This window comes from Eleginops maclovinus, chromosome 5 (assembly GCF_036324505.1).
Source record: "Eleginops maclovinus isolate JMC-PN-2008 ecotype Puerto Natales chromosome 5, JC_Emac_rtc_rv5, whole genome shotgun sequence".
NCBI lineage: Eukaryota > Metazoa > Chordata > Actinopteri > Perciformes > Eleginopidae > Eleginops > Eleginops maclovinus.
In genome coordinates this window covers 19,095,466-19,119,124 of record NC_086353.1, presented here as the reverse complement: position 1 = coordinate 19,119,124, position 23,659 = coordinate 19,095,466, and the positions used below count along the sequence as shown (strand labels likewise).

At 38.5% G+C, this 23,659-nt stretch overlaps 1 protein-coding gene across 1 annotated transcript in view; it reads right to left on the bottom strand.

The window, feature by feature from the left end:
* sorcs3a (sortilin related VPS10 domain containing receptor 3a) overlaps nucleotides 1-23,659 on the bottom strand; it is a 220,516-nt gene that overhangs the window by 18,596 nt on the left and 178,261 nt on the right. Inside the window, exons 12-19 of the mRNA XM_063884714.1 lie at nucleotides 23,229-23,305; nucleotides 15,861-15,952; nucleotides 14,645-14,752; nucleotides 13,934-14,051; nucleotides 13,711-13,844; nucleotides 11,119-11,232; nucleotides 10,183-10,354; nucleotides 2,383-2,569 (exon numbers count right to left, since the gene is read on the bottom strand). Of these exons, the coding sequence (XP_063740784.1) occupies nucleotides 2,383-2,569; nucleotides 10,183-10,354; nucleotides 11,119-11,232; nucleotides 13,711-13,844; nucleotides 13,934-14,051; nucleotides 14,645-14,752; nucleotides 15,861-15,952; nucleotides 23,229-23,305 (1,002 nt within the window). The remainder of the gene's footprint in view (nucleotides 1-2,382; nucleotides 2,570-10,182; nucleotides 10,355-11,118; nucleotides 11,233-13,710; nucleotides 13,845-13,933; nucleotides 14,052-14,644; nucleotides 14,753-15,860; nucleotides 15,953-23,228; nucleotides 23,306-23,659) is intronic.

The following is a 23,659-nucleotide window of genomic DNA, read 5'->3' as shown; positions in this document are numbered from 1 at the left end:
AAAGAAAGAAAGAAGAAAGAAAGAAAGAAAGAAAGAAAGGACGTTAGAAAGAAAGGACGTTAGAAAGAAAGGACGTTAGAAAGAAACGCTTTATGTTTTATATTATCTTAAAGTATTTCACAAGGAAACTGTCTTGAATAAACTTGTTGATCTCCTCCCAAACATCTTAGCTTTATTGTTGGCACCTTTCTGTCATAGATCTTCATTTAAGTAACTTGTTGGCTACAACTCTTCAGGATGATGGTCAGATCTTTCCTTCTCTTTATTAGATTATTATTATTTATTTTTTAAAGTATTTTGGGGGGAAACAGTGCCTTAATTTAAGCAATAGAACCAAATGCTACGTGCGGATTGGTATAATTGTCATGAACAGATGCAAAACAAAACTGCAATTGTTTAAAATTGATGGGACAATCCCCAGTTTTATGCCAAACTATCACTACACATTTAAATATAAATTGTGCAGTAGTATCTGAACAAATCTGCTTTTTAAACATTCACAATGGTCATGGTCTTTTCCTAACTTGACATAATTATAATAATATTCAGTAGGAGCTTTTGTTCATTAAATGCCATTTCATATCATTAGGTTGATCAATGGTAAGCCAGGCTTTCTTCCTTCCTATTAAAATTAGATTTCTGGGGCAATTTAGTATTGTATAAACCTTGTCTTTGGTGACATCATAGTCATTTTATAATTTTAGTCTATCCTGACTCATTTTTTGCCTATTCATTTTATTTATAGACCTGTCAAAGAGCAAATTCATCCCTTGGAACTGATCCTTACAAGTTTTGCTTGAGCTAATTAAAATGAAAAAGTTGTTTTCTGGTGTTGACTGACAGTATAAATTGATGACAGATTAAAAATGTCAATTTATATAAAGGTGCTCGAATAACTAACTATGGCGGTGGCAACTAAAAATAAGTCTCAATCGTAGACTGAAAATATGTTGACACCATCATGTATTTTGGACATGATACCCTCTGGATAATACGCCCCCACTAAGAAGCTAAAAGGACCTGACAGGGGTCTAGGTTGCTTTACACTAATCTCAGGGATAGAGTTTCCCGCGCGGAGAAATGAAATACACTACTTTCGTGGAAAACTCCAACGGAAGGTTTGTGTAGTGCTGTGGTCTGAGGCGTTCGTCTCGCCAAGGCTTCTGTTAGCTCTCATCCTCTTTAACCAGAACTAATCTTTATCCCCACTTTGAGATGCTCAGTGTGTGTGTGTGTGTGTGTGTGTGTGTAACGATGAAAGTACGAGAGAGTCATTTGGTATTAAATATGCTCAGCAAAGATATTAAAGTCGTTTTTGGCTTTCCCCAACTAAAATTATAGCCGCAAGAAATAAATATGGACCACACTGGCTGACACATGGATGGCAAGTAGTTACATTAAAATGGATTGAATAAAATCAATAATGGAGCAACTACAGAAAAACAATGTGAAGGAGTATAAATCTGTATCTGTTTCAAGTGTATAAATCTCCTGGAAACCTAAAATGAAACACTATATTATAATGATGGTGCGCTATGTAATTACTGTCTGGATAGCATGATGATCCCGGAATTTCATTGTGCTGTTCTAAATTTGCTCCGCTTAAAAAATAAGCCATTATTCTGGGGTTTTATCTCCAGATAACTGGCAATTAGCTGCAGACGCCTCACAGGCCGACTACTCATTCACTGAACACGGTGAAACGGGACTTTCGTCCTTTAAAATGGTTTGTGTTTATGACAGACGCTATAATACATAACCCTGTGTGGCGCTAAGTGCAGGTCCATTTAGATGAGGTTAACATTAACAGTATGGTGGTAATTCTGTGGAAAGCAACATATTTTATCACCTGGAGCTATGCAACAGCACATTCATAAATAAAACAAGAGACAATCTTTTGATGATATAACACCTGCTACAACGCCATAGTGGGCCGGTTGCACATAGCATGATCATTTTGATCTCAACTACATGGAAAAAAAGAACAACGCCTAATGTTCTGATAGCCCTATTATTTCTCAAACAACTGCAAAAAACATTCTTATCATAGGTTGGGTAAAACTATAATAACAAAAGATGAAAAGAAGAAAGATAATTGTATCATTTGGCTACGGTTTGGGTTAGAGTAAGGTCCATCGAGGTGAAATAATGCATTTTAAATTGAGTTAATACATTTAAAAAGCAGCGTTAGCCCGTATGTAGCCTGAGAGTGGATACCATGGAAAACCACTAGCTACTGCTAACAAGGTTTATTGCTTTCAGCTCAGGTACCAACTGAAAGGGACTCAAGGAATGGCAGGAAGATTTTTTATTTGTGTTTTTAATTGAAAACATGTTAATCAACTTATAGGGAAGAATTGAACTTCAAACGACAGCACTTACATGTGACATGCAGGAAGAGGGTTGTGGTGTCATAACCCAGCGTGTTCTCTGCCAGAGCTGTGACACGGAATATTCCAGCTGACTTGTAGACGTGTTTGATCCCCTCCTCAGTCCAGCTGAGGTTGGAGTAGGACACTGCTGTGCCATCCCCGAAATCCAGCTGGATGTTGGTGCGAATAGAGTCACCCTGAAACACAGCACAGCAAGGCTTCAGGCACCTCTCAAGCTACCAGTCCACACTCATTGGATCACATGAAAAAATGTCTACATAGATATGTTGCTATTTCAGGAATAGACAACATAAATTTCCCTATTACCAGAACCAGCAACAATTGACACATTTTCACAAAGAATTGCTTTTTGAAAAGCTAAAACATATGCTTTGTAAACACTCTTGGTAAGAGTGATTAAGAGGGAGCAAAAATGATAAACCTAAGTTGTTCGGAAAATAGATTTACTCCTATTCATATTCCTCACAGTTGGATATACACAAACTGAAGAGCTTGCGCCCAAGAACAGTTGGTTGAGAAACAAAGATTTTTTTAGAAAGACTAAAACAGGCAGTGATAGAGGGAGCGCTCAGTTTTGACATGAAAAGTATGTTTCAGACACATATTCCATTACATCCATGCACACACGACCTTCCTCTTTGTAACACCCAGCACATGTAATACATGAACAAATATACTTTTCTTTTGGTTTAGTATGATTTTTCTTTTAAATTATTAGCTAGCACTTACTAGCTTTTTGTAAACGCATGTTCACTTTCATTACTGTTAAAGTATGATTATAATGCTTAGATAAAATGACATAGTAAGATAATTATAGTTCTTTAAATGACTCCTCCCTTGTGTCGAAAGTACTTATATTTCTTGTCTTGTCAGGAATTATTGCTGGTGGTTTTAGAACTTTTTCCATTTCCAGATTTGTATGGTAGTAGGTAGAAAGAGAGTTTTTTGTGTCAGTTAGAGTGTTCACATGTGGATCTGTGTATAGGCTCCCCCGCCCCACCATGTTTGACTTTTCATGGTGTATGATTCTTCAGCTGCCTGCGCGGCTTCCTCTGGGAATCACATCTGGCGCTATCCGAGGATCAACACACATCGCGAGTGTCGGTGGCTCCAGCTGCCACTGCGACCAAATCTACACTCACTCCCCCCAGGCCTGCGAAGATAAACTCCCAGCCTCCCCATGGCACATTGTAGTGCATCGCTACGGGGGATCATCATTTGTAATGCCACATTTGCATGCCGGGTTCGGCAAAAAACGCACAATAAATAAACAAATATATCCTTTGTTCGTTTTCTCCTTCTTGCTCTTTCTATCCCTTGCTACCCGAGTCCTTTCTTTGTGTGTATCCGACTGTGAAATCACTGAGGGTTTAGCTGAAGCTTCTGGGGATATTTCATGTCACTCTGGCTGGAAAATGATATCTTTGATAAGTGGCTGGAGAGAATAGAGAACAGCTAAGAACCTGGTCTGACAACCCGGCCATTGTTGGGAGCTGTAATGAGCTGGCATGCTTGGTGGCACCGGTGTCACTCTGCTCTACATTGGTGTCTGCTGTCCATTCTGAAATTCCCCTTTCCTCTCTGTTTCAGCCACAATGGGATTCATTTATCTGCATGGGGCTGATGCTGACCTGTCTCTCTAAATGTCACTCTTTGTGTGCGAGGATCTCCCAGAGTGGAGCAGATCCAAACATCATGTCTGGAGCTTTGAGGCTGGGACAATCGGTGTTGGGAAACATAAAATGAAATCAGTGTTGTATGGGCTGACACAGGTGGGATACACAGGGCAAGTTTTTGTTCGGGTGCTTGTCAAACCAGAAACCACAACATCAATGTGATGGCTGACAAGGCAGTTGGGAATTATTCTGGAAAGACATTTTGGATGTTTCCTCTGTAGACAGAGCTGGTTGATTTCCTACAGTGAGGTTTAGTGTTTGCACTGTAATAAAATACCGGGTTAGGGGTTAACCAGTGTATTGATGTCATAATTGTTAATAAGAAACAATATTTAGGACGATTACTTTAAATAAAAAAAGTTGATAAAATAAAATAATCTAAGAGCATTGATTGTGCAACTTTTTATTTGGAATTAAGGTAAAATCTTACATTACTAACCAAAGTTTCGAAAAAACAACCTAACCTTAACCCTTGTTTTATTTAATAAGTTACACTAGTGTTTGGAAGATTATTCAACAATTTGGAAATAAACAAATATGTAAGACACCTTACACAATCAATTCTAATATGCGTAGGTTTTCCCCTTTGTATAAAGCATTGCAGTTGGTGATAGAATGTACCTAAATTCTAATCCAAGCAAGTCATTTTAAACCTTTTCAAATGGACTTGTTAAGAAAGTCATGAATATTTTCTTCACCTTGTTCCCATTTTGCTGCTTTGTTGTCTGATTGTGTGCTCACACAGTATACATTTTGTCTTAAGAAGCAACAGCTTTTTCCGGTCTTCTTGATCTACTTACTAACAATTGAAAGTACGGAAGTTCAGCAAGTACCAGAGAATATGTGTTAAAATAAAGACCAGGTCTAGAAAAGTAATACATTCATTTTGTGGCCAGAGACACATGGCAGATAACTCCTAAATTTAAAAAACAATAAATTGCAACTAAACAATTAAACATACTGCCATCACTATTTTGAGGTGATCATATGTCTGTAAGTGTGTTAGCCAAGTGGCAAATAGATAATGGAAAATATAAACTAATGCAGCTTTAAATATTACATTTTGACACATTCCTAACTTTCAATTGAAGAATACACTAGACTTTCATTTTACTTGCTGGGATTATTGTGTGAATTTAAAACCTCTTTTGTCAAACATAAAAGGAGGTTTACTGCCTATGGGGAATACTGTGTTTCTCCCATTGACTAAGCATTGCCAATAGCCAAACAAGTCAGAATAAATCAAAATTTATGACAAGACAGAGTTTGAAAATGAGCGGAACAGTTAATATTTTAGGTTTTTGGGAAATCTCAGTGGTTGTGCGTGTCATCTTCCATCATGATGATGATCAAAATACGCCAGCGGGAAATTCCATATAGCTTTTCCACTGGGGCAGAAACATGTTTCCCAAAAAGATAACATGGGCAAGAACAACTGTGGAACATTTCCTCACAAATTTGACTAGAGTGAAGCAAAGAAGCGGCTGATAACAATGTAAAACTGACAAAACAATTGTTGTAAGGCGGATCACAGGGAGTGAATCCAACTACTGTGCACCTCTTTTAAACTTCTACCCCATTTGGTGATTACTGAAGTGGGAAAGCTGTGTAATGTAGCGATGGCCACACAAAAGGTGACCAGAATTAGACAATCCAATGCTTAAAAATACATCATTTCAATTGTTTTATTACCTAAGGGAACAATTAAAACTCTATTGTTAAACCTTAAATAACAGCAGAAAAAAATCCTTAATTTATTTTCCGAAAAAATCTAAGTAATGTGTTCCTGATGAAAGCACAAAGACAAAGCTCTCACCGTTGTCCACTCTCCAACTCAAGCCCTGAGCAGGCAAAGCTGTACTTATTTAGGGAGGGCCAGCTAAAGTGAAGCCACATCCAGTTTATGATAATACTGAACCAAGAGAAGCCAGTGAGATTTATGTGTAACAATCTGATCTGTGATCTGTTGCAGGGACATACAGTTAGTCTCCAATGAAAATAGCTGTTATGAAAAGTTAAAAAAACACATAATGTGCTTTTATGTTTACATGGTTACATGCCTCGATCTTTGCGGACTATTTACATGCACGACCTTTATAACACACTACACGCAACGAAAAACAGGAGTTTTAAAAATCGCCATATCTGATGTCATTTACCATCTTTTGTGTTACTGCTCTGTTTGTTTAGCTGCCAGGTCATAGTCCTGTTGTGAACCAAGAAATGTTGAGTACACCAACGTTTTATGACGGAACAGCCGCACATAGAAACTGCCGGATGTTAACTTTGCATATGTTGGGCCCTTTGCACAATTAGCATAAGTTGCGTTAATTAGCATTAATTACCCTAATAGCCTATGGGGACAATAGTTAAAAATGGCTTGACTAATTTGGACAATTATGAAGTCATTTTGAGGGTTATTGAGGATGCTGAGTCAATTTATAACACTTTCAGGATAAAAAAAAAAGTCAGGATCCAGTTTTGAGCAGAAAATGTCCATATTTATACTCCCGGTGTAATGATTTTGATTAATAGTGGGCCTTTTTAAAAGATTTAGGGCACTGGATCATTTGAACGAGACAGATTGCTTATTTATCTGAAAAAATAATCGCGCACAGGAGAGGCAATCATTTTTATTTTGTGCTCTCTATATCCAATGGTCGCAACACTACTCATGTTAATCAAAATCGAGCCCACAGAGAGTACAAATATAGCCATAGTCAGAAATGGATTAAGCATCCTCAATAACCCCCAAAACCACAAAATGTGTAAATAGGCCAAACCATTTATTTATTATTGTTTAGATAGGCTTTAATTCGCTTCATTTTAATAAATGCAACTTATGCTAATTGTGCAATTTGCCCAACGTATGCACTTTAGCATTCAGCAGTTGCTATGTGCTGGGAAACCGTACTGTACGTTTCTAACATCAAACATTTACGGGTTCAGTAAGCTGGCAACTAGCCTATTGTCACCAACGTCCTGTCTGCAGACTCCTTCACTGCATCAGGATGTCCTTACCTTTCAAAGTCCTTGTAACTTATTTGTATGTGTAACCATGTGTAGGCTTGCTGGTCTAATTATGAATATGCAATTAAAAAGCACCATGGGAGGCAGCTATCACATCTGCCTCACTTAGGGGGACGTGTCTTGGGCCAATATACAATTGTTAAAAGAGGCCATATTATGCTTTTTGTGGTCTTCCCTTCTCTGTAGTTTCTCTCCCACACACTCCCCCCCTGCCTGAAACACCTCCATAAGACTCCTTTGTTTTCTTCCATAACATAATGACATCACTATGTAACACTAGGCCACACATTTTATCTCTTACACTAAGCAGGGGGACATATCCAACAGCGTGTGAGAGGTTGACCCATAACAACAAAGCCAGACAACTAACCAATTAGAGCAGACTAATACAATTACAAATACGTAAGCTGTCAAACCTGTAAATGTGGTCTGATAACCCACGCCAATTATCTGTTGTTCTTCCTTATCCAAACAATAGTTAATGGCAAATTCCCATATGCCACAGTAACAAAGTGTACCTTGCAACCTTGCAAATATTTGTATATAGTGTAGGTTTAGTTTCCACATTAGGGGGGGCCACATGTTATGCTGCATTGTGATCTTTAACCATGAAAATGTATGGTGGAAAATGTCCTTATTCAAGTGAATGAAAAAACAGGCGGCAGCAGCTAACTAAACAATTTAACCAATTATAACGCAGTTAGGCTCTCAGACTGTGTTGATTTCAAATATGTATTCTGCTATGGAAAAACGTTACTAATGTAATTATCCGGGCATCTTTTTGTATTCCCTCCTCTTTTGTTTATTTAGCTTGAGGAAGTGACATCCTAAAATGTGTATGCTGCAATGATTCAGATAAATGAAAATTAATGTAGTGTACATACCCCTTGACTTCAATATTTTCTATGTGTTTCAGCAAGATTTTTTCACATTCAAAACAACCCACAAAAACTCAATACAACATATATTAATTGTGCACATATTGGTATGAATGTTGGGATGTAGTCATTTGAATTTTGAGCAACTATGACCTAATCTATTTCAGGCATGCTATTTTGAAAATGCTATTTTCTTACTGTCAAAAACATTCAATTTCTCCCACCACACTCATACATTCATACTGTGAACCCTAAACCATTTAAAATGGCAGTGAGAAAAATAAAGTGTATCAAACTCCCTGTGTCTCTTTCCTTTGATGCCAAATATAGAACGGCAGTTTAATCCTTCATGAATTGGTTGGTGTCATTCAAGCCAATCACTTCTTTGCCTATCTCTTAGTGAAGTCAGTCGCTTTCACAGAGCCCACCGGGAGCTGTAATTATTGTGTTGCATAACAGCTTGTCCAACCAATACAAAGGCAGTTCTAACCAGGCAAATGTATGTGCTAATCTTATCATATCCCAAACATCACAAGACGTCAATGTTTTGTTTTTTTCCTTGTTTTTGAATATGAAATTGCACCACACAGTCTTTAACTCATCAAATATTTAAGGCCATTTGCGGGCTTCATGAATATAAATTAACATTTGAATTCATCTTGAGAATTGTTTCAAATCGAGTTGATGCCACGAGGATTCTTTACAACGTGATGCTCTTTTTTTTTATCACTCCGTTCTGTCACCCACCTCCCTCTGTCACTTCATCCATCTCTTAATAATTAAAGAAACTGCAGTCGATTCCTTGACTCATCACACTGTTATGTGACAACTGGGCCTGGTCAAGTCCCGGGGGACACCTATCACCTTGAACTGTTGCAGTGTCAGGAGAACACTTCTGTAACTGACCCCCCAAATCCTGCAGTTTGTTATGCTGCCGTTTCGCTGCATGGCATGGCTGTACTCGACTGACCTTTTTTTCGGTTTACCATTAGGAAAAGATGTGAGTAGTATATGACCTGTTATTTAGGTTTCTTTAGTTTTTAGGTTCTCAACAAGTCTGGCAACTCTTAAATGGTGACATTAAAACTGAGAAAATGATCACTATTGCTTCCATGTAAATCAAGCACACGGCCAGTTGTTTTTAAATGTAATTTCCCCGTAAACAGTGAGCATTTTTCAGTCGCCAGTCGCTCCTTCTCTTTAGCTGTTTTTTTATTTGTGTTTCCTTTTTTCTTTTCCATACTGGGGACCATCTTGAATCCAAAGCCTTGTGCTTTCCACAAAAAAAAAAAAATATTTTCAGAAAGTATTCGGTGGTTTTCGGATAGTTAATTTAGTTTTCGTCAACAGCTCTCTTAAATGGACCGGAGTTTTTTCTGCCAATTGATATGACTGTCACACTTGAACAGAGAGTTCTTAGCAATGCTCTGCTATCCTAAGTAACGCTTTGCTATAAAAAAGAAGATACCGTTCAATGTCTAAAATGAGTAATTAGAATAAAGTATTCAAATATGCCGCATCTTAAAATAAAATAATGTCAAACGGCCTTAAAGTTGACGATGTGCAGTGTTTGTTGTTTGATTGAAAGGACTCAGTCTTTCTATTTGCGTTTATACAACCGTTTCAAACTGGGTCACACGTGGTACCAAAGGTAAGTCCAGTTGAGTTGAGTATAGCCGCACCATGTTGAAAATAGGCTTTCCTGATCAGGATGTCTGAACAACCTGCCCCAGTACCAACAGGGGCTCAGGAAAGGATAACTTCTGCAAATACTTAACTTGGACTAAACCTCGTAGAGTTTAGAAAAAAGGTTACTCCCACAGACAGAAACTACCCTTTTTTTCAGATCCCTTCAGCTCTAATTAAGTCATTCGTTTAGTTTTAAACACCACAACTCTACTGATTTGGTCTGAAAGCCCAGGTAAATGGCTGTTTTTTTGCCAAAGAACTACAACAACATATATTGTTTGTATATTGTTGAATGTATTTTAGCTCCTTGTTTCTGTTCATCCTGCAATGTTACAATTTTAAAAACTCATTCTCATTAGGCTAAAAGAAACGCTAATTGAAAATAAATTGATGAAAATGTCAAAAACAAATATTTACATTTATTTTTAACTATATCTATATGCAGCTTTTAAGGTTAAATAAACTACTAAACTCCACTAATAACTGGTAAAGAAGCCATGCTGGTTGTGATCTCACCTCATCCAGGTGAACCAGGAAGGTGACGTTGCTTCCCAGGTTGGTGGTGAGTTTTCCGTCTTTGGTGGTTACCAGGAGTCCTTTAGGTGGTCTGTTGGGGCACTGCTGCTTTCTGGCCGTGTACATCTCTTTAACTCCTTTGGTGCAGTTGTTCAACACCACTTTACGGTACCTTAAAAGACATGTTTAAATTATGAAATTCAGAACGTTGCTTTAAAATGACTGCCTTTAGTACTTTTGTAGTTGAATCTAACGGTGTCTTTGGTTTTAAAATGGGTACCAAATGTTAATGAAGCTTGTGGTTTAGAAATGATGTTGTGGAAAACAGAGTGGCGTGTCAGTACATCTGTCTTGTATACTGATTACAAACACAATAGGTTTCAACTGACAACCCGAGCTGTGTCAGAGGCTGAGACACCATGTCATGCCTAATTATAACACTAGTAAATAAAACACTCACACTGGGATTAGGCTTTGCAAACCAGAAACATGTTGAAAACACTGGATTATGTAATAACTACAAAGATATAATATATTCTTACTACATTGTGTAATAAAACCGCATTATGTAATAACTAAAAAAAGGTTATGCAATTCACCATATTATGCAATGACACTTTGGTAGAATATTGTTCTGTATCTTATGATTCATATTTTAATGCAATACATAAAACATTTTCACTAATCATTTGTAAGATGGTCTTGTAACTGCTTTAATAAGAGATACTTATGCCAGTGGCACCACAGGTCATAGAGGTCAAATATAATATTTGGGAAGTCTATAGTTAAGCCTTATTGTTTAAAAAAACAAAAAAAACATGACCTGTACAAATGAATACAATCATACTGTTTAAAACCCTGCTTCCAAAACTGATGTGTTCTGTGTTGATACAAATGAATGTATGTAGCATTATGCATAAATCAAACAATCCTCACCCTGTGCTATTGAAGTAGTTCTGGCCCTGGCTGCAGCTTCTGGACACGGTGGAGGGGTTAAACCAGAAGGCAGGCCGGCAGTTCCCGTCTCCACGGCGCTCATATCCATAATCACTGTTGGACAACAAAGCACAGCCACACAGCACGGATCAATATCAGCAGGTGAGAGGGGACTTATCATACGGTGTGTTCCACATCCCAGTCTTATCTATCTCTTTATAACTGGGGACCAGTTCCGGGTTGTCTGGCACCATTATTACGTATTGATTAAGGCCACAGTTGACAAATGTGCCACGGTAATGTGAAGAGAGTGTGTATGGATACACACCCTGGAGGGGTGGTGGTGGTGGGGGGAGGGGGGGTGTCGTTACCATACACAGGATGACTAACTCTCACTTGCGTTTCCAATCAGAAAAATGATTTACATCTAACAAAGCAAGGTAAGCAAGTGTCCATTCAAATAATGGCAATGACATTGATTAATCAATTAATTACCAAGCCAGAACAAATAAACAAATCAAAAGCCATTGGCTGACTGGTCTAGTTTGTCTGTGATTACGACAGTGTGAACTTTTCATTAGCAAGCTGTCAAGGCTGATTGGAAGCGCAGGAGCATATGGCCTCAGAGGTTAGAGGTGTATCTGGGTAAAAACAGTCAATGTACTGTATAGCATGGCATAAGACTGAGATTGTTTTTAAAAGTGCAAAAGTCTAAATATATATGTTATTAATTGCATATTGCAATATCAGAATCAGAAACAAGTTGATCGTCCGGTATTTGATTTGGTGTGTGAGGGTGCAAACATAAACAACCTAAGAAAACATGTTTTAATAGTATGTCAAAAATATAACGATAATCAACAGATAGTATGTTTAAGAAACAATTTACCATTAAAAAGAATAAAGAAAAAGTATTAACATCACATTTACATTAAACTCTTGGGAAGAAGAAATGTTAACTTAAAATAAAAATAATGAAAAAGGAAAGAAAAGCATTGCTGAGTGAAATGATCCACAACACAGGAAAAAAAATAGATTGTAAATAGTTTTATGATTTTATACATGAAAACCCACCAGCATAACACACCTAAATAAGCATCTGGTGTACAATTTCCAATGACATTTACTATGATTAGTATTCAAAAAGTGTAGAGGTTTGAAAGCCAGCTTTAATCTTTGGTGAATCCGCCTGTTGTACTGTATAACATGATATAATTGCGCTATTTGCAGGTGGCTTTCCATCTTACATAGCACCCTTATTTCATATGGAGCTAATGAGTATCTACTTTAGCTGATTATGTGGCACACTCTTCACACCTCAAATTATGTTAAAGGATTTGAGCTTTTTTGAGCACTAATGGTTTATAAAATCCTCATTTTAGAATTTTAAGCATGCGTCAAATAATTCCCAGCAGAAGGAGACAGGTACCAAATCAGACTTAGTCACAGACAGGAAATAAAACTAGCTTTAGTTCACTTGGAAGCATTTGGCATTCTACAAACACTAACTGCTGTATGTTTGGATGCCTTCTTTTTTGTTTTTCTGTCATTACAAGATAAAAATTACAACCATTTAGGATTTGCATACAAATTGAAAGTATTTACACCCACGCTATCGTCTCAACAGAATTACAAGCATAGCGAGCTCACAGAGACAGACAGAATGGGCAAATTGTGCAAAACCATCCCAAACTTATCAGATTATTGGAAAACACACAGCAAATGGAGTAAATTAATGAGAGACATGAATAGCATATCCAATGGATTCCAACTAAATGGCTTATAAATTGGCCTCAATGAAAAGTATAAATGTTGTTTTATATAGAACTCCACCCAGTGCTTCTCTGTGACAGTGATGCTTTAGCTAAAATTAAGAAGTCGTTGAACTTCATGCCAATAATTCAGAAATAATTTTATAGAAATCAAACACTTTTTTTTTTTACCATTTTCTCATGCATTTCTTTACTACAACACCACACATGTATTTGTTTTCCCCAAAATACAAGTTAATACTACTATTTTGATGAAAGCAGTTTAATCTTTTAATCAATTGACAGCAGTAGTTATTGGATAACCAACAATTAAAGGGCATATTTATGTAAGAGTGAAGCTAAAACAACATCAGTGTTCTTTGTTTTCCATGTTTTGAACCACATTCAGCTTTTAAATTAAGGTAATGAGAATGTTTTGTTTGTAGCTAAAGTACTTAGATCAACATAGAGAGTACATTTTGTTGACTGGAGAGGGTACTTAATAGTGCCTAGGTGGATGTACTTGAAAATCACAAATGGCTGCTGAAGGGTAGCTTTTTTGAAGAAGTCATAGCTGTTTCCTTTTTACTTTTACTTTTAAATCAAGGACCTATTGGTTGGCTGGAACAAGGACAGACATTTAACAACATTCCCAATTGGCAGCAGCCTAATAGAATAATGCCATTTCTAACAAATTCAACAAAGAATCATGAAACAACACTTTCTTTAAAATGTGTTGCAGGGTTGGAGAAAAAAACATTGCTGTGAATGAAGCTCTACCTAAGCTCGACGATTATGAAGAAAGGAGCTACTGTATGTACAAAGGCCGGCCTCATCTTACCATTCAAAATCATGAGCACGACAAATACAGGACTCTGCCGAGAGGATTCTTGAGTAGTCCTTTCCCAGCATGCAGTAGTTCCCAGGCCTGCGCTTCATGTAAATCTGTTTCTGTCCCATCACGCATGGCTCGCCCTGTTGGCACAAGAAGCATAACAACGGCTGTGACTGAAATGTCCTTTTATGTGGTACAATTTCATGTATAATTTTGGTATGTTTCTTACCTCATTGTGCAGGTGCCAGGTTTGATAGTCTTCCTCTGTACATTGCCTGCTGAAGATGGACTTGTAGTCTATTTTGATGAGCTGCCATTCAGAACGGTGGCTGAAGTGTCCAAAAAACCTACAGAGGCAAACCAGAAAATGACTTTATATCATCAGACGAGTTTGGCAATCTATGTACCTCTGACAAAAGCTTCATTGAACATTAAATGTCATTAAATTAAATCATCTGTCTCCGGTCAAAAGCATGAATGTGGACTGATATAATATTAAAGAAGATATATTATGATCATTTTCAGGTAACACACTATAGGAAGAAACCCCAAAAAGCACAAAAGGGCCTCTTTGGTTTTTTTTCTGATTAGTCTCGTTAAACATACCTTAATCATAGAAGAATGTATGTCTTATGACCGAACCCATTTGTCAGGTAACCTAATATCCGCAAAGGTCTGGCTAAAAGCCTACACGACCCATTACCTGTCCCTCATAAGTGTGGCTTAATAAAGATGAAATACCATAGAGCTTTGAACGGATGCCTTTCTTAAAGGTCTTAATCTGTTTAGCCTTTTCGTTGAGAACCAAGAAGTTTGAACAGAAGAGGGAAAATACCACTCACCTTTCACTCAGCCCACAATATCCACATAACCTATGAAAAGGATAGGTAAATAAACAGCTTTTAACACGTCTTTGTCCTTTGTTCAATTTTTTGCTTACGTCATTATTTGGTTTTCGGCCCCAGCCTCCACCAAGACTCCATCCACGAACAGAGGCACTGCGGAGAAGCTGTGTTGGGTCCAATGCCTTCCTTCGTCAAAGCTGACCCTGTGTATGTGTGTCAGAACGCATTCAAATCACAAAGCCAGCAACAACGACGGCACAAAGACAGACGCTCTCTATTACAGCTTGGTCATGAGGGGATTTAGGTGGGGATCAGAAAGATGCGTCTCTGAGTCTCTGTGCAATTAGTTACTGTAGCTTTGGGTAAATATCAAAAGGCTGAGCATTAAGGGGGGTATTTAAGACAGACTGTCTGGTTTTAAAGCACAAGATGCACAACTTTTTCTCCAAAAAGAAAAAAGATAGACATCACAGTTAGAGTGTAGCGGGGGGGGGGGGGGGGGGGGGGGTAAAAAAGAAAAGACCAGAATAGAACTGTTTCAAGTTCAACTACAAAACTGCAGAGGGAGAATGAGACAGCAAAAACATTGGACAGCTTTCATCATGGGTGCCGAGCCTCTATTGATTCTGACATCTTATCAACATCGTGCTGCAGTGAGAACAACTAAGAGTACCTGACTGTGACATGGGTTGAAACACTGCTGAGGCCTGTGCTCGGAAGAAAGAAAACCCCTGTGTTGTTACAGAAAAAAAAGCTTGATTTGGCTAAAAGCACTGTCAACTGAAAAGCCGCTGACATGTACCCATTATGAGATTCTGGCAGGAGTGGCAAGTGTTTAACACTGGCTGAGAAAGCAATACTGTTCTGCTGTACAGAGCTGCAGGGTTCTTTCTATCTGTCATTTTTTTTTCTTCTCTTCCTCCACCATCACACTTAAATTGGTTGGGAGAAAAAAAAACAGCAGGCTACACTTCACTGGCTCTAAAACTAATTTCAGAATTGTTGCAAAAGCGACTGGAGAACAGATCTGGTCTCACTTGGATTAGCCTGCACTGAGGCAAGGCGCAGGCACCCCATTTGGCAAGAGGAAAGCAATGTGTTAATGAAAACACTGAACATGTGCGTGTGTGTGTGTGTGGGGGGGGCTGTCTGTTAATGATAAGTGGCTTGAAAAAATAGACTCTCAAATTAGACTGACTATGGCATTTTTTTTGCTGGAGCCACATTCAAAGTGTGTTGCTAAATGGATCAACTTTGGACTAAAAATAGCTGAAAGACATCGGAAAAGAAAAGTTATCTATATGAACGTACCACAAGTGTTTAGTAGGCACAGATGGCTGTTTGACCGCAATAAGGGCCCCTCCTTTGTCCAGAAACCACACGTTGTGCTCCTCTTCAAAAATCTAAGCAGAAAGGAATCATGTTAATATTGATGCAACAGGCAACATAGGACTTCTGTTATTACAACAAAACCCTGAGATTAGCAATGACCATTCGCTAGCCCCATCACTAGCCCAACACTTTAGCAACCATAACTATTTCTCAATATACTAAAGAGAAATGTTTAATTCAAAAGGGACAGGAAACTGGTGCCTTTATTTAGCGTTGTATTGAAAAACAAATGAGTATTTCTTAGGGTTACAGTTTGGGCTTGAATATTGAATAAAATACAGAAGAAAGAAGAAGAAAGAAGAAAATAAATTGTAGAAACATAGAACTCACCGTACAAAATGTGTCTCTCTAGAAGTTGTATTATTTAATGCAGATACGTGACATTTAACTAGCTTGCACCAAACCCTGAAACTGTAGCAGCTAAATAGAATTAATTGGACTAAACGCCCAACATTAGCAACCTTTAGCTTCGCAGTGATGAGCGTAGCTCACTGATTCTTGAGATTCGGGACAAAACTACTTTTGAAAAGTAAAAAAAAATAATTGACATTACAGTCATTTTAATTGGATATCTTTAAAAACACGGGTGTTATCTATCATGCCATGAAAAGGAACAGGTTTTTTATTACTTTCATAAAAAAATACTTTTACTTAGTAACTTGACAATTGTCAACTCCGTCTGACACATGCAAATATGTTTTTTTTTTAGTTTGATCAATTCAAAGACACTGAAACATCTTTAAGCATGTAGAACTGGTGTGCCTCAGCAAAGTTAAGTGATAAATTTACATTGCATAGACTCTTAATATTATTTTTCATTGTTTTGGACAAGCCATTTCAAATTATCTTCATTTAGTTTACTAACTTTTTAATTTTAACCATATAAAATCAGTGGCTTTGCACAAACAAGACACTAATTCATGTAGATCATTTGGAGTTTTAATATATGAACACTCTCAATTGAACAAAAGCCAAAAGAATTTCTTTTAAAAAAGGAAAAACCTTCATCTTACGGTGTTGACACACAACTGACGGTGTTGACACACAACTGACGGTGTTGACACACAACTGACGGTGTTGACACACAACTGACGGTGTTGACACATTACTGACGGTGTTGACACATTACTGACGGTGTTGACAAACTAATGGAAAATTAAACTTATTAAAGATATTTCTCTACTTTTGACATGAAAAAGGTAGAGAGTATCAAGGGAAAAAATGTCAAGCTTAAGAACACCTGGTGACAGGATATTTAAGGCACACATGAAAAGGTCAAAATGTTCCTGGTCTCAAAAGAGAAAACAAATGTAGACCATCTGGAGGTCCTCTATAGGTGATCTATACAGTATTTTAACCAAACTGTATATCTAACTGAACTGAGGACACAATAAGCTGAGGACTAACTTAGAAAGCTATTTAATACTGTTAATTGTGTAAAAAGTGTAACAGGATCCATAATTCTCCCCATGTGTTTCCTGACTCCTTCCAATGGCTCACTGAAAAAAAAAGTGAGCAGTTGCACTCATGAGGTTAGTGTTTCTGTAAATCTCAATTGGTTGAAATATCTGTTATAATCCAGCTATGCTCTAACACAGGGGTTCAGACAGGTAAATCATCCTCAGGCAGGTAAGTTCTATTGCTTCAATTTCTCTCGACACGTAAGTAAATAAATAATTGCATCTATTTTATCTTATGTAGATATTTATATAATTGGTTGTCTAACCTGCAGGACTTGGGCATTGGACAAGAGGTGTTGAACATGTCTGTGCTCTATGAAATCCATAACATCAGGAGTTATGGCATAGAGTTCCCTAGTCCGACTTGCTTGGAGAGGACATGCTGTCCCTGTCAGTTTCAGAAGGACATCTTTCAGTGGACAGAAACAGACATCCCTTCTCCCATGTTTTGGGTGAAAATTGGCAGTAGGACCACAGGGATGTAAAAACTCGACTTTGATATCTTGGTGCTCTATATCTACAGTGGGGCAAAAAAGTATTTAGTCAGCCACCAATTTTGCAAGTTCTCCCATTTAAAAAGATGAGAGAGGCCTGTAATTTTTATCATAGGTATACCTCAACTATGAGAGACAGAATGAGACAAATAAATCCAGGAAATCACATTGTATGATTTTTAAAGAATTTATTTTCAAATTATTGTGGAAAATAAGTATTTGGTCAATAACAAAAGTTCATCTCAATACTTTGTTATATACCCTTTGTTGGCAATGACAGAGGTCAAACGTTTTCTGTAAGTCTTCACAAGGTTTCCACACACTGTTGCTGGTATTTTGGCCCATTCCTCCATGCAGATCTCCTCTAAAGCAGTGATGTTTTGGGGCTGTCGCTGGGCAACACAGACTTTCAACTCCCTCCAAAGATTTTCTATGGGGTTGAGATCTGGAGACTGGCTAGGCCACTCCAGGACCTTGAAATGCTTCTTACGAAGCCACTCCTTCGTTGCCCTGGCGGTGTGTTTGGGATCATTGTCATGCTGAAAGACCCAGCCACGCTTCATCTTCAGTGCCCTTGCTGATGGAAGGAGGTTTTCACTCAAAATCTCACGATACATGGCCCCATTCATTCTTTCCTTTCCACGGATCAGTCGTCCTGGTCCCTTTGCAGAAAAACAGCCCCAAAGCATGATGTTTCTACCCCCATGCTTCACAGTAGGTATGGTGTTCTTTGGATGCAACTCTGCATTCTTTCTCCTCCAAACACGACGAGTTGAGTTTTTACCAAAAAGTTCTATTTTTCGTTTCATCTGACCATATGACATTCTCCCAATCCTCTTCTGGATCATCCAAATGCCCTCTAGCAAACTTCAGACGGGCCTGGACATGTATTGGCTTAAGCAGGGGGACACGTCTGGAACTGCAGGATTTCAGTCCCTGGCGGCGTAGTGTGTTACTGATGGTAGCCTCTGTTACTTTGGTCCCAGCTCTCTGCAGGTCATTCACTAGGTCCCCCCGTGTGGTTCTGGGATGTTTGCTCACCGTTCTTGTGATCATTTTGACCCCACGGGGTGAGATCTTGCGTGGAGCCCCAGATCGAGGGAGATTAGCAGTGGTCTTGTATGTCTTCCATTTTCTAATAATTGCTCCCACAGTTGATTTCTTCACACCAAGCTGCTTACCTATTGCAGATTCAGTTTTCCCAGCCTGGTGCAGGTCTACATTTTTTGTCTCTGGTCTCCTTTGACAGCTCTTTGGTCTTGGCCATAGTGGAGTTTGGAGTATGACTGTTTGAGGTTGTGGACAGGTGTCTTTTATACTGATAACGAGTTCAAAAAGGTGCCATTAATACAGGTGACGAGTGGAGGACAGAGGAGCCTCTTAAAGAAGAAGTTACAGGTCTGTGAGAGCCAGAAATCTTGCTTGTTTGTAGGTGACCAAATACTTATTTTACCGAGGAATTTACCAATTAATTCATTAAAAATCCTACAATGTGATTTTCTGGATTGTTTCCCCCATTCTGTCTCTCATAGTTGAAGTGTACCTATGATAAAAATTACAGGCCTCTCTCATCTTTTTAAATGGGAGAACTTGCACAATTGGTGGCTGACTAAATACTTTTTTGCCCCACTGTACATGAATGGACTTTCCTAACCACCAGTGATCATCATACACCACTGCAAGCCAATCTCCTGTCTCAATACTGTTGATAGTTATATCCACTATAACACCCTCTGGACCTTTCAATGGCTCCTCTTCCATTTCTTCCACCATATCCTCCATTTCATCTACCGAATCTCCTCCTTCTCCCATCTCTTTTTCCATCTCCTCCATCAACATGGTCAATGGACGTCTCTTCCTGGCCCTTGCATCAGTCTGTTGCTCCTCCGAGCAGTCTCGTACACAAAAAGTAGTTGGGGAAAAGCATTGGCAATCCAATGGCTCACTGCAAAAGCATGATAACTGTCTGTGGCAGATGCTATTTTGATGTGAGATTACCTGGTGTATTTCTCTTGTTGATGGAACCTGTTTCAGGTGTTGTGAAAGAAGTGTGTCATATGTCTCAGAGTTTCCTTCCAAAATATGATACAGTTGAACACCCTTCAAACTGTTCGAGATCTTCTCAAAGAAATATTTTCCATCCACAACATCATTTCCACGCAGAACCAAGGAGTCTGCAGTTCTTTTTACAGTTCCCCCAATGCCGTCGGGGGCACCTTTTCCGTGGGATGTTGGGAAATAATTCCATGTGGTTCTGGTGAAGCCAAGAGTGGGTGGTACTTCAGAAAGGAGGTAAAGGTTTTTCTTATTCTTATACTGCTTACTGGGGCCATCTGACCAGAAGTGCACAGTAGTAACTGATGGACATTTAGTCCGTATATTTCGGAGGACAGGATCCATGCGAGTCCATATTGCTGCAGCATCTTGTCTCTTAGACTCTGAGACCGAGCAAAAGGCCACCTTTTCACCCCTGGTGTAATACATTCCAGTATGAAGAGTTAACTGAGGTAAGTTCTGGCCAAAATGGCAAGCCTGAATTTCAGAGGCATATTTACACTTCCATGATTCTGAAAAATCAACATGTAAAACAACTGTGCTCTCACTGCATGTTTTAATCAAATCTCTGTATGCTTTTGCCTGATTGTGAACCAGGCACACATGTGTTGTTGTCTCACTTCTTAGTTTCTCCTCATACAGATGAAGTAACTCTGAAAGACTCCCACTATGCATGTTCAGTTTCATGTTGAAGTGGATCCCACTGGCTGTTTGGTCTTGAACTCGCTCCCACTGCCGCCAGTGAACACTGATTCCACTTATTTCTGGAGCCAGAGCTGTATGCTTGGTTTTGCACCGTAAGCAATTGCGAAGAAGGCAGGCCTCATTTGCTGGAGTGCAACAAACTAAGTGAAAACTATCCTCCAGTTTGGTTGATTTTAGTACACCCGATGACCTTAGAACCTGAAGCATCAAGTCTGCATTTTCATGATGACGACACAGACAAGTACTTCTGTCAGATGCCTTCGGTGCTGTAACATAGTAGGGCCGCAGAGCACAGAAGGAGGAGTAACTCAGCTTCACGCTCGGGTTCTTCTTGAGAAAGTCACTATGGAGGTTCAGCATTGAGTCTGTTAAAATCATCCGTTGATGTTTCATCTTGTTCCTTGTGATGGCGTCTGTCTCATCAGTTGTCATGCGAGATGAGTTTACAATGAACTCCTTAACAGTATGGCTGATACGTTGGAGATATGTTGCCGCCTTCTTTGTTGTCTGTTTTTTGTCATTCATTAACTTGTAGCTAACACAAAACTGGCGAACCCTATGAAGAAGCCAATATTTCTTTAAAACCTTGCCTGATAATGCCAGTTGTGAGTGACCAGATTTAGCAATGGCACGTCTCCGTGCCACAGGCGTTGTGTTATTCATTTTCAGCTCTCGGCAGAGAACATTGTGGAAAAGAAGAGATTTCCTAATGTTAGGGTTCCTAAGTTGGCTTCCTGCTATCATCCTGTCTGTTGCTGTTCGTGGAGAATCTACTATCAATTTATCACTCCGTTTGTCATTTGATTTGTCAATTTGAGCCTTTTTCTTTATCCGCTATTTCTGTTTTTGTTGCCTGTCTCTCTCTTTTGTCAATTTCCCAATCTTTTCTTTCAATGCTTTCACCTCCCTCGAGTGCCGTTTTCTGGTTTTTCTCCTCTCCCTCATGGCTGCAACAGTATGCCTGCTGGTAGTTGGCTCCTCATTCTGCTCTGGACTATCTGGTGGGGTATCTATTTCCTGCATAGCTCTGGACCTCCTAGACTTTCTCTGTGCTTTCCTCCAATATTTTCTGCGATGACGCTTTTCTCTTGGTCCTAATTGTCCTACTTGTTTGACAGATTTCTTTAGGACCCTCTCTTTCCACCTTTCACTCTCCTTTTCTAAATTCTCCCTTCTGCTCTCTGGGTTGCTGTTTAACCCTTCTCTCCTTTTTCTCTGGTATTCTCTGTTTCTTTTCCTTTGATCTTCAACTGATAGTTTTTTTCTAGCCATGTTTGCCTACGGTACAGATAAAAGCATGCATTTTAGCTGCAATTTGGCCTTTTAGATATTTTCAGTCAATTAACATGTAGTTATTAGATCATAATCAAGTTATGCAGTTATTTTGCATTACTTTAGTATAAGGATTATTTGAATAACTTGAGTATTTAGAGCACTTTTCAACTCCGTCAGCTTATATGTCAACACCGTCAGACAAAATATCTGAAGGAGTTGACGCCTGACGGAGTTGACGAAACTACATGTTTTTTCAATCTAATCATGTCTAGTACATGGTAGCCATTTTGATTTCCCTCAGTTGCCGACTGCCACTACAAACTAAACTAAAATACTAACTTCTATTTCAAAATTCTTGATTGAAATAATCCCTAATTTGAAGACAGTGTTGACACATAAAAGCTGTGACCAAAGGGGTTTCAACTTGTTTTCTGAATATTTAACAAAAATGTTAAACTTACGAGACCATGTGGTGTACTGCTGCATCCGTCAAGAGAAAGAAGTCAAAAAGGGGGTCCTCAGGGTTATAGCTGACCAAGATATGCCTGATTTATTTCAAATTTGAAAAAAATCTGATGGAGTTGACATGAAGTGAGGACACTACTTTGAAAGGCTGTTGCTAATGGATAAAATAATGCAATGTTCACTTTAAGCATTTTGTGATCTCTTATTAAGCCATCCAATTAACTTCAAATACATTTTGTGCATTTTTGCCATTTTTTAACACTTATTTTTGCAGTTTGATACTGTGACCTCTAACGGAAGACAAGTTCATTTGCATGGACTTTCATTGTACAGTGCCGGTATTTTATGAATTATTATGAAATAATATAAATACATACAAAACTAAGTGTGTAAACACTCACAGATCTTTCATATCCAACGTTTAAAGCCTTTTTAAATGAAATAATTTATTGATTTTTAAGGAAAATTGCAACATTTAGACGGGAGACATGTTTTCTCCCTAATTTCAAGAATCAGTGAGCTATTTATTCACTTAATAAATCATTTAGGAGTGTTAATGTGTGGAAATTATCCTACTGAAGAAAACGCTTGAGTATCATAAATGATTTTCAAGATAAGCAAAAGCTTATTTTTGGCAAAATCCTGAAATCCAGTAGAAAAATTGCATTCCTTTTTGTCGGCAGACCCCATGCAATGTTAACTTACTGGTTTGCCTGTACAAATATGTCCTCGCTGCACCGCTATATACATTTGGTAATCATGTAGTTCTTATATTAACATGTCAAATTGTTGTAAAAGTGTGTCATTTTGCTTGATCTTACTATGACGCTCACCTGTCTCCAGCTATTGCCAGCATCAGACGATATGAACATGCCCACGTTGTTGTAAGACAGCTCTGCTCCAATATTTCCTGCAATGAAAATGCCAATGGAATATGTGACATAACTGAAATGGAGATCCCACAGACAAAAAGGCTATGTGTTTAAAATACAGGCTGCCAATCACACCCCAGCTGTGATTAATCATTCCTCTGGCTAGGTTCCCAGATCAGCTTTCCATCTCCTATTCATGTGAATAATACAGAGAAGACCCTAGGTTAATTCCTATGGATGCCTGCATCATTCAGGCACCATAATGTGAGATGTGAAGGCGGGTGCCTCTTTCGCTCTGGCAGTTTGCAGCGTTACAACATAATGCCTCCAAAGCTTTTCCTGTGAGGGTGCACAAGTGAACTGACTTCTCCCGTTGATCCGCTCTACTATCT